This window comes from Amblyomma mixtum, chromosome 6 (genome assembly GCF_055824585.1).
Source record: "Amblyomma mixtum isolate Tamu chromosome 6, ASM5582458v1, whole genome shotgun sequence".
Classification (NCBI taxonomy): Eukaryota; Metazoa; Arthropoda; class Arachnida; order Ixodida; family Ixodidae; genus Amblyomma; species Amblyomma mixtum.
In genome coordinates this window covers 8546874-8558881 of record NC_143017.1, presented here as the reverse complement: position 1 = coordinate 8558881, position 12008 = coordinate 8546874, and the positions used below count along the sequence as shown (strand labels likewise).

The following is a 12008-nucleotide window of genomic DNA, read 5'->3' as shown; positions in this document are numbered from 1 at the left end:
ACGGCGGCGGAGCGCCATCCGTGCGCCGTGTGACGTCACTGCTCCTATCGCATGCGCAGTATGGCCTTTGATCAGCTCCGCGAAATGGCTCGGCGACTCGCGTAGTGTTGCTTTCCCAACAAAAACTGCACCCTCACTTTGGAGCTGTGGCTTGGGTTATCTTATGCACAAGGCGACTTCTTTTATTCTTTAAAAAATAACGCTCATGATCTGGCCATTTCTGACTTCACTAGGTGTGCGTTGGCCTCGGTGGACGCGTAACGAGACAGCAGTTGCCGTTATGAGACCACAAACTCAAACCGGGGATTTTTTAAATATTCACGGAGGCTCAGGCTGAATGCCTACTTTAAGAGTTAGGTGCGAAAAAGGAGGGAATCTAAAAATAACTAAAAACGTGTTGCATTTTAGAAATTTCTGTAAATATATTTATTCTGAACTCAATACCGTCTTCATAGTTGCGATTACAGGACAAGTTAGTCGTTAAGAAAAGGAAATTTAAGTAATTAGCTGCACAACTGTGGCCGCTATGCTGTCACCGTGCGCCCGCCGAATCCTACTCCACCAGGGCAGCATTCGTCTAAGCGAAAGCGTAACCGATCTGCACAGCTACAGAGCTTTGAGAAACGTCCTCTGTACTTAAAAAAGGACCGCAAAAAAGCGGAGCCAATGCAATTAGAAACGAACCGCACATAATCCGTACTAATATGAAAGAACCATGCCAAAGAAGTGTAGTGTACCTCAGTACGTTAGCGTTTATTCAGCGAAGTTCAGTAATCCTGAGCCTGCAATGACCGAAAGAACCGCGAGTACACCTCCCATTGCTCTAAAGTAGTAATAAATGGGCTGCATTTGAAAGCATTGGCAACTGCCAAAACAAGCGTGGTATTATTATTCATATCTCGTAGTGGGTAACGCTATGGATAGCGAACTACAATTGCCAAAGATACAGGTCGAATGAGCATTTGAGAAGGCAGACAAGTCACTTTCTCCCTCGCCTGCGTGACCCGAGGCTAATTGAAATTGCGTGTTGCAAGGCTAGACGCCGTATTAAGGCTGGTTAATATGCGGCGAGGGTAAGAGCACCATCTGCGGAATGTTTCTGGCTTTTTCTCGGTAAACTATTCTTTAGCCGCACTCGGCAAAGAAGTGTTTCGGGTGACTATGCGAGGTTTGGTACACCTAATGGACTCCCCGCCCCCCTTGCCACAAAACACTAGAATGAGAACACAATGTTTAATCGCTTATGAAGAGACGTCCGCTTCGGAGTACCTTAAGGCGCACGACACTCGGCGCGTCTCAGCTGTGACAGAGGTGCAGTCACTGCCCCTCTAGTGCGGACCGCTCGAGCAAAACGCAACAAGTGCAATTAGAGAACAACTCATGAGTATCAGGGCAACGTGCTTGTGCCCAGTTTGCCTAAAGGTCAATGCAGCTCTACTTCCGCTCAAGCGTTGTCTCTAAAAACAGGCAGCTCTGACGTAGTGTCATTTTTATATTGGCAAGTATGCCGTTTGGGCAGACTACACACGAATGATGCTGATTGCACTAGGCACTGGTGTAGGCTCTTTTCCAAAAGTAACCAATCCACACGGTATCTTTCTTAGTCGTGCAGAGGAGCTAGCAGCATCCTTTAAGCTGTAAATGTATGTAGATAAGGAGAACCACTTTAAGCACCTTTCGTGACCATTTCGTGTTTTGGTCGGCCGTATAGGTACCGCTGTAAAGCTGCGAAACCAACACCATTTTCTGCTTACTTCTGGCAAAGACGGTGCAAAGCTATTCTTTTTATACTCTTGCGTAGAATGGGAGAATTGAGGGTGGTCGATGGTCTGTGCTTTAATCATGACCTCTATGGGCACCCTTTTCTACTATAGGCGGCATTCTTATCGCGAATTATTGCACGTATGGGCCAAATGGTGCAAAGGCATTGCCGGTCAGGTCGCCAATCACGGCACTAGAATTATAATAAAAAGCTCGTATTCGGGCTCTACCACTGGCAGGCCCACATAATTCGGGTGCTTAAGATCAATCCAGACAATATGGAAATCAAGGGTGACACACAGCTTGAAAAGGTTAGCTATTAAGTTTTTATCATTTCATCGCTGAAAGTAAGTCAGCTACGTTCGCCCAAATGAAAACTGACTAGTCCGCCTGGGATGCGCCCATCTCAGTATTGGGGTAAATAACCACGGCAGAAATTACAGGCGGTACGTCGTCAGTTTCGCTGCTCAGCCTAGCTGATTTGTAATTTCCAGCTGTTCCAGCAGGTGTAGACCCTTCATAGAAGCATCAGGATGCTCAGCCGAACATACCACTCTGCGCTAGGGGACACTAAAAGCGGGTATTCGCCGTTATGTTCTTCATGTTGTCCTCAAAGCCACGCACATGCGCTAACTGCAGGCAAAGGACACAGCAGAAGCTCTACAAAGCTCACAGAGAACAGCTTCCCTCATAGTCTGTTTAGAGCAAGCACGCCTGACGAAAACACCCCTGCAAGTGTGCCTGGTGAGAGATGAAACTCAGGGTGTCATTGACGGCACTTTTCAGCAGGTACTCAATACCGCTTCTCAATGAATATGTTTACAAAATTTTATGAAGCATAACGAGCGATTCTCCTAAATGTTGGGCGCAATTATTCCTTCGGTCATCAGCAGTTCTGACTTTGTGTGCCAGCTGCATTGCGACGTAAACAGTATTCTTTCGTTCTTTAAAACTCCTCGAACACCAGCGGCTAAGAGCATCCCTCTACACACCTTCGCCACTCAGCACGCACACATGCCATGCTGTACATGAGAAGACGTTACTCCGCGAATAGGTATGATGTGTCGAGTATCGGCTGCCTTCTATTTGCATTGTGCTGTAATGATTCGCGGCAAGGGACTGCTTTCTCACCGGTCAGGTACACAGTTATGTCATAACTCTCCGGCTGGACGTCATCCGGCAGGCCACCGTGATGCTTGTCTTGGCCTACTGGCTGAATAATGGGCTTGTCCAGGCCATATCCCTCCCGAGACGCAACACACCGAACAGGCGGTGGGTGCGGCCCAGTTGGGTCGTCTCTGGTTCCTGGGGCACCTCCGGTGGTTGTCGAGGATGCCGGGCTGAACACTACTCGTGGAGGGCGAGTCAGCATACGCAGGACTAAACCACCGAAAATTCCAACAATGATGACAACTAGCAGAACCATTAAGACCATATCAGGGGTGAGCGCACTCTTCGGAGAAGCAGCCTTCGAAGGTGGTGGCGCTGGCACATTTCGGGTCACGACCGTGTTTGCCGGTTTGATCAGGCCTCGCACCTCCTGGGTGGTACCCACCTTTGGGGCCTGCACAAAGAGATGGTATTAATGACTGTGATGTCAAGATCACAGTCAGTGTATCTGCAGCGGAAACAAATTCTGAAACCTATATTTCCACACACAGCTGATAGCATATACCAAGCAATATGAGGGAAACAATTAACATCCCTTTTTACGCTCTATAAACAAAGAAATTTCTCTTACAGATACGTCATCCATAAGCGCTGTATGCCAGGGGAACATTTTGTAGCCTTTTAATGGCATGCCAAACATATCCCTTACAAACGCAGTACACGTCCTTACAGCGGTGGGAGGTGATGCTGACCAGCGATCGTATTGATGACCAAAAAGCAGCTCCGTCTGACAGCTAACGCCAGTGAAGGTCTTGAATGCGGACCCCACCATAAGCTTCAAGAAACATTCTCCTTTTTATCATTAAATTTTACGTACATACCTACCTAAGCAATGCACATCCTAAGCCGCACAAAAAGATTGGGACAACAGGGGACAAATAGTGGCGGAAATTGGCATGAATATGGATCCTACATCGGCAATTGAGGAACCCGAGACTTCTTCCAACAAATATGACTTAGTAGAACGTTAAGTTGGGCGAGTTGGTATAGGTTCATGGTTGAAAAACAGCGCACAAAAGACTAGACACAAGAGTAAAAGGCGACGACAGGACAAGCGCTTGTCCTGTCGTCGCCTTTACTCTTGTGTCTAGTCTTTTGTGCGCTGTTTTTCAACCATGATTCTTCCAACAATGGCCCCTTATTCATGTCATGATAGGGTCTATGCTCAGCGAGGCATTGGCCCATCGTCAATGCCCGGGCTGGCGGGCTGGGCCTATTTGCAGCCATTCTGTCAACAGTGGCCCGACGTTCGCGCCAAGACTATGCCCATATTGAGCCACTCGAGTAAAATGCTCCACCATTCGCACCGACACTAGGCTAATGTCCGAGGTTTATGCCAATAAAATGCCCATGTTCAGCCAGTCAGAATAATTTCGCGCCAGCACTAGCGCCATGTGCCAGTTTTTCTTCCCTGGTTCAAGTTTCATCGCGAGCGCACCGCCAATATAATTTAGATGTGGGTTATCAATGATTTCCGCTAGGTGGCGCCGCCCTGGTTAGCTGGCTGCCTACCGCGCTCTGCTTTAACCTGCCCCTGGCCTGGTCCAGGGCCTCGCCCGCCCCTGGATTTACACTCCATCGCTTCAGGAAGGCTCCCGAAGCACGTGGAAACCATCGGCATCACGGCCCGCTGCCGAACTGGCCCTCCAAGCGTCTCCAAAATTGTGAAGCGGCGCGGCGCCTCGCTAAACCTAACGCGCCGCGCCTCCACCGCCGCAATGCAGCGTCTGACCAAGCCCCTGCAGCCCAGACCCACCGATGCCGCCACCGCGGGGCCTGTTCCAACCACGTCGACAGCCGTCTCTCAAACGGGTACGTTCAACGCCGCCCACGCAACCGAGCACATTCCTGCCGCACTGCACGCCTTGAGCGACGCTGGGAGCACCGGATCGACGGCCGCGGCGCAGCCGGCAGCGTTCGTCGTCGGCGCAGCGTCCACACCTAAGAGCTTCGAGGCCATAGACGCGTCGCAGCCGGCTGCGTTCGTCGCCGCCGCTGGAGCCGCTGCACCTACTCCAGCCAAAGGTCCCACTGACACCAAGACGTCCAGCCCGGCACCCGCGTCGCACACTGAGACTCCGGCTGAGGACTCAGACATGGACCTTACGACGTCCCCGGCAGACGACACTCCTTCCCAAGAAATCGGCTGGACCACCATCGGTGCCAACCGTAAGCCTGCCACCGCAGCCCGACCCCGCGCCGAGCTCATCACAGTTGCCATCCAGCTTCCCCCTGGAACCCTCACCCCCAAGCTACCTCTCTACGACGTACTCGCCGCAGTCGCCTCCGCTGCGCAACTTTCCTCGAAGACCAGTGCCGACATCACCCTTCAGGCCAAACCAGCCCAAAGCCTTGTGTTTCTAAAGACTCATTCTCCTCTCACCGCCCACCTCCTACTCTCTGTCACGCATCTTCAGCTTCATGGTAAGCCTGTCACCATCAAAACTTACACCCCCCATCCTCCCATCTCATGCCTCGGCGTCATCCATAACGTCGGGGGCCACTTCACTCCTGATGACCTCATGCATGACCTGGAATCTTTCAAAACAGATATTCTCGCTGCTCGCATGATGGGATCCACTCAATCAGTGCTCATAACGTTCGCTGGCACCGTCATCCCCCACTTTGTTTATTTCAAACGCGTTGCCTTCCGGTGCCGTCCTCATAAACCTAAGCCTCCCACCTGCACCCGTTGTCTCACTCTAGGCCATCGCGCCCACCAATGCCCCCAGCACAGCGTTCCGGCCAAGTGCCGTCGCTGTGCTGCTCCTCTACCCGCTGACCCTTCCGCTCATGTGTGTGCCCAGCCCTGGTGCGTTCATTGCCAGGTGAACACCCACCCCTCCCTCGACCCCACTTGCCCCTTCATCCTTGCTAAGCAACGCGAGTGTGCTAAAGCTGCATACCTCCGACGCCTAGCTTTGCGCCGGGCCACTCAACCCACCAACCCTCCCTCCTCCCCCGCCTCCTCCTCCTCCTCCTCTAATCATGAATCTCCATCATCTCCGATCACGTCACCACCAGGCTCCTACGCCGCCATAGTTAAAGGATCCTCGGTGCCAGCGTCCCTCTCTTCCACTACACCACCCTCTCCATCCTTGACTGACGAGAACCGCTCCTTCGACCTCCGGCTCGCAATGCTGGAACGCCAGCAGCGAGAGCAGCAGCGCATTTCCCACGATCTACAACAGCAGATACATGCCTTGACTCAAACCCTCCAGACAACCACCTCCTCTCTCACCTCCCAGCTTAGCAAGCTAAATGAGCACCTTGCCACGTTCACCACTCCTTCCTCTAGCGCCCAGGTCGCCCCTTTGGCTGACCTTGTAGAAACCACCACACAGGCACATCACACTCGCTTGGTTCAGCTGGAAACTTCGGTTCTCCAGATCCTTACCACCCTCCAAGCACAATCAAAGCAATTGGAATCCTTCGCATCTATGCTCCAATCCGTCCATGAGTCACTGCCCCCGGCAAAAAAGAAGGAACGCGTACCATCGCGTTCCTCTCCACTATCATAATGGCGTTTGGCGAGGACCTCGAGATTGTGCAGTGGAACTGCCGAAATCTTTGCCACAATAAGACCCCCCTCCACCAGTATCTACTCACCCGCCCCTCCCTACCTCATTTTCTCCTTCTCCAGGAGACCCGGACGGCCCGCAATGTCCCAGGCTACCGCGCCTACCATGCCACTACGGCCACACCACTTGCGTCTATTTATGTACGCAGTGACGTGCTCGTAGAGCAAATTGACATCCCCTCCACCCTCCTTAAATATTTAGTTGGTGTGGTTTATTACCACCCTTCTTCCCGCATCTCACTCGTCCTTTTGTCTTTTTACAACCCCCCTGTCACTTCCTCTTTATTCTCTGCTCTGGGCAAATTCCTTCACTCTCTTTCTTCTACCTCCCATCTCCTCTTTGGTGGTGACTTTAATGCCCCTCACACACTCTGGGGCTACCCACAAACCCTCAAACCCGGCCGCCTCCTCCATTGTCTGGCCCAGGAACGCCACCTCACCCTTCTTAATACTCCAGGCTCTCCTACTCGAGCGGGCACTGCCTCACAACGCCCTACGACACCCGACCTCACTTTCTCTCGGGGTTCACTTTCCTTTCACTGGCAGGTGACAGCCGAAAGTCTTCTAAGTGACCACTTTCTCATCCATATCACCACCTCTCTCTCCCACATCCCTCGCTGTCATCCGATTATTCACACTGATTGGCATGCTTTTCGCACTAATCTCGCCTCCGACTCCTTTCAATCCTACGACGACTGGACGTCGCGCATCTCTGCAGCGCTCACGTCCAGTAGTCGTCGCGTTCGCTCTCGTTACCCAATCCAAGACCCAGATCCTCACCTTCTCCGTTTATGGCGTCGCCGTAAACGTCTTCAACGCTCCTTTCGCTCCCAACCCCACAATGCCCAACTTTCCTCCCGGATCACTGCTTTGCGGGCCGAGATCGTCGCCCACTGCGCCTCCCTCGAGCACTCTCGTTGGAGTGCTCTTTGTGACCGTCTTGACTCTGCATTGCACTCGCGATCCACATGGTCTCTCTTCAAATCCCTCCTTGGCACTAAGCCTGCCCTTGCTCCCACTCTAGCTAAAGCCCTCACTCAAGGAACTCCCTCCGATGTTTTTGATCAGCTCGCCTCTCTCTATCTCCCGCCCCCTCTGGCACCCTCCTACCCGGTGTACTGCGGTGGACCTAACCCCGATCTGGACCAATCCTTCACTCTCCGGGAGCTCGAATCGGCTCTGGCTGCTAATGCTACACGCTCGGCTCCCGGTGAGGATGCCATTACATACACCACACTTCACAACCTTCCTGACTGCGCCAAAGAATTCCTCCTTAAAACCTACAATGATGCATGGGACAGCGGCTGCCTGCCCAGCTCCTGGACCTCCTCCCTCATTTCTATGATTCCAAAGCCGGGCAAGCCTCCCTCTCTCTCTAACCTCCGCCCAATCTCCCTGACATCATGTGTTGGTAAGACCCTTGAGCGAATGGCCCTGACTCGCCTCTCTAATTTTCTCGAGACGAGGGAGTTCTTCCCTCATTCTCTCATCGGCTTCCGACGCCACGTCTGTGCACAGGACATGTTTCTGGTTCTCCAGCACACGTTTCTGTCACCTACCCCCACTCAAATTCACGCACTTGTGACCGTCGATGTTCGCAAGGCCTTCGACGGTGTTTGCCACGACCACATCCTTTCCCAACTCGCCTCCCTAGACTGTGGCTCCCGCATGTACTGTTATATCCGCTCATTCCTCTCTAAACGTGTCGCTCGCTTTCGAGTCGACACCTATCTGTCCGACCCCCACAACCTCACCCGAGGCACTCCTCAAGGTGCTGTTCTCTCTCCTACCCTTTTCAATCTTGCTATGGCCCCTCTCGCCTCCCAGCTAGCTGAAATTCCCGACCTGCATCATATATTTTATGCCGATGACATCACTCTCTGGTGTTCATCTGGCTCTCCCGGTCACGTACAGAACACCCTGCAACGTGGCCTAGATCTCATCGACTCCTTTCTCACCACCGCTGGCCTCTCTCCTGCTCCTGAGAAATCCGAGCTTCTCCTTCTCAACCATTCCTCCTACCAGCGCTCACACAACCACTTCGTCTCTCTCCACCTTTCTGGCTCTCCCATTCCTGTCGTCACACAGTGCAAAGTTCTTGGCTTCCCTTTGCATGCGGCTAAGAATGTGCAATCCCTTCACCGCGCTGTCACCACCTGCCACTCTGTAACTCACCTCCTGCGGCGCGTGGTCACTCGACGCTCAGGTCTCCACGAGGCTCACGCGTGCCGAGTTGCCCACGCGCTGGCCCTCAACAAGGTCTTGTACTTTGCACCCTACGCTTCCTTCACTCAGACTCAACTTAACGCTCTCGAGACTGCCCTTGTGGGCCTCTACAAGGCAGCTCTCAACCTCCCTATCACTACCTCTACCACTAAGCTCTTTGCCACAGGCCTCTTCCATCCTCTTCGTTCTCTTCTCAGTCTCCATCGTGACTCGCAGCTTGCCCGGCTTTCCCTTACCCGTCAGGGTCAGTGGTTATTGACTCAAGCGGGTATCTCGCCCATTCCAATCTCCCCGTTTACCTCTCCTATTCCCACCCCCGCCCCCAATCTTCGTATCCTTCCCCTCCCGACCAACATGTCCCCCGTCCTGCACGCCGGACGTCGTCATGCGGCCGCACAGCACCATTCCCCTCTCTTTGATACCCAGGGTGTAGCTTACACGGATGCCTCCTTCGTGGCTCCTCGAGGTTCCTGCGGCTACGCCCTGTACCATCCACACCTCCCTGCTCCTGAAACCCACACCAGCGGGCCGTATCTACACCCTCCAGACGCATTGTCCCTCGAGGTCCTCGCCATTGCGCATGCCCTCCAGTCATTTTCCCTCTTTCCCGCTCTCCAAGAGTACACGGTCTATTCGGACTCACAAGCCGCTATACACCACATACAGCAACGCACCCTTACCCCTTCTCTCCAACAGGAGGTCGAACGAGCGGTCTCCGCACTGCAGCCTTCCATCGTTTTCCTCCGCTGGGTCCCTGGGCATTCAGGGATTGACGGCAATGAGCTGGCCCATCAGCTCGCCCGCGACACACTTTTCCGGGCACCGTTGATCCCCTGGCCCAAGCCCTCGGAGGACGGTGGGAGACTCACCCTTCGCCGCACCATAAAAGAGGTCTACCTTGAGCTCCGCCTCGACAAACGCCTTTACCCTCCCCCTCATCCATTACTCACGGTGCCGGAGTCTCGCCTTCTTCGGCACATTCAGATGAATGCAGTTATCACCCCGTCCCGCCTCTTCCTCTATCGCTATCGATCGGACCCTTCCTGTCCCAACTGCCCCTGTATCTATGCGGACCTGGCCCATTGCCTATTCTATTGCCCGGCTGCTCAGCAGTCGGGTTCCTTCCCCCCACCCTCTCTATCCATCACCACCTGGCTCGACTGGCTTGGCGCTGAAGGGGAAGAAGAACAGCGGCTTCTGGTCGCCCAGGCGGTCGAAATGCTCGGCCTGTAAATTATGGTCGATTAAAAGTCCTTTACTACTACTACTACTGGGTTATCAATTGCAAGGCCAGTTGGAAAGTGTATGCGATGGTGCGTCCTCCTAGCTTTATTCCAGACCCCTTGCTATGAATTCTGCAATTTTTTTTTTCAACAACAGGCAAGCATTCATCTAAATGCAAGTAGCCTTTTGATACATGTGTCCTGGCCAACAACAATGCAGACTTATTCTGCTTGTTTTCCACCAACCGGAGCTTGTTGTGTAACGTTTTACATACAAGCAGCCAGCGGACATGCAACAAAGAAAGAAAGAAAGGACTCAAAGAAGACATTTATTGCATATACGGTGCCAGTACATCCTGAGATGCATTGCGCACGGAGCTTCTGAAGCAATGAGTCATATCGGCACTAATCGTTGCACTCCTCTTCTACGAGAACTTTTGCACTGGCTTGAAACAAATTCCTCGCCAAGCTCCTGCACGATTACCTCACTGTACATTGAATCTGCAGAGAGATGCATGATGTGAACATCAGCGATCACTTGACGAAGAAGAAGCGCAAAGAATTTCTGCATGAAAACCAGGAATGTTCAGTCTTCATCGATGCGTCGCTACAGACTGCTGCTAGCGGACATTAAGAAAGCTGCTGCAATGGACGCGACAGTAACAAACCTTTTGGATGGAGCCTCTGGCGCAGTCGCCGGAGCCTCGCTATGTTCATAAACCAGTCGTGAAGTCCATGCGCCACGTGTTGCATGGAGACGACGAAAGCGCTTGTAGTGCTGGCGAAATTGAAGTGCATTGAAACAAGCAAAGAACTTTATCTGTCAGCTTTCTCCGTGGCAACTGTAGCACACCAAAAAAAATGTAATGCGATAAACGCGAAAGAAGCACCAACAATTCTCAGAAGCGCGTCCTTTTTTTATCACGACGTTCAAAGAGCAGCTCTTCATTAGAGTGAAACATGCAAGGTCTTGCTATTTGGGTAGGCTTAACCCTTTTACTTCTGATGTAGGATATGCAGGCAGGCTAAATGCGAGAATGTCTACTCTTCTCGTGTACAACTAATGTACTTGGGACTGTCGATGGGTGTTACCCGGCAACTCACTAATGGTGCATGACGGTTCCGCAGTGTGAAGCCCAAAGTAATCGGCGGAGGACTTACGAAGGCTGCTCGGTGATATATGCCAGCTGCTTGCCCGCACACAGACGCCCTGGATTTGTCAGGGTGCTGCCCGAGAAGCCAATATGGCATTTTGCCGCAATTCACCTTCATGCAGCCCCTGTCTTTCATGCACAAACTGCATGTTTTGCCACTGCGCAGCTCTCAAGCTCTGCCCTTTTCTTAGCGCTTTGAACAAAACCGTGTAAGTGTTTATTGCCACATGATGTAAACAGCGCGAACTACAAGGGACAAGAAAAAAAGGGACACAGGACGAGCGCAGACTCGCAACTAAAAGGTTTATTCACTGAAACCTTCTTATATGAAGAAACAATCAAAGGGAAGAAACAACACAAAAAATTAAAAACCATGAAACGCAACATTCGTCAGGTGCTCCCGAGAAAATTCATCTCCCTATCGCAAAGGAAAAAAGATGGTTTGCTTACGCAATTCAGTTGATCCCCTGCGATGTGAAAAGCCTCGACAACTTCTCGTGTCGTGTGATCACTGTGGGTGTATAGTACACGGGTTTGATTGAATAATGCAGTCCATTTTTTCTTTTTCTTTTTCATGACTTTACATTCTAGACAATGTTTGATCAAATGTGAAAGGTCATCACCAATGTTTAAGTTGTTCCTGTGCTCTTGTAGGCGCTTGTTAAGGCAACGCCCGGTCTGACCAATGTAACTCGCTCCACAGGAAAGGGGTACACTGTATACAACACATGTTTTACAGGCCACAAACTTATCCCTGTGCGCAACGCCACATACTTCTTTTTTCTTCTTGGCCTCTTTTTTTCTTTCAATGGCAGGGCATATCTGTTTGAGCTTGACGGGGGCTGAAAGAAGCACGCCAACTTTGTACCTTCTTGCTACGTTCTTTAGTCCGTG

The 12008-nt window shown here is 51.9% G+C and overlaps 1 protein-coding gene across 1 annotated transcript in view; it reads right to left on the bottom strand.

Annotated features, from left to right (window-relative positions):
• Positions 1-12008, bottom strand: part of LOC149338181 (uncharacterized) — a gene marked incomplete at its 3' end in the record, with an annotated part of 168999 nt that overhangs the window by 141506 nt on the left and 15485 nt on the right. Inside the window, exon 3 of the mRNA XM_089550117.1 lies at positions 2893-3325. Coding sequence (XP_089406243.1) covers positions 2893-3325 — 433 coding nt within the window. The remainder of the gene's footprint in view (positions 1-2892; positions 3326-12008) is intronic.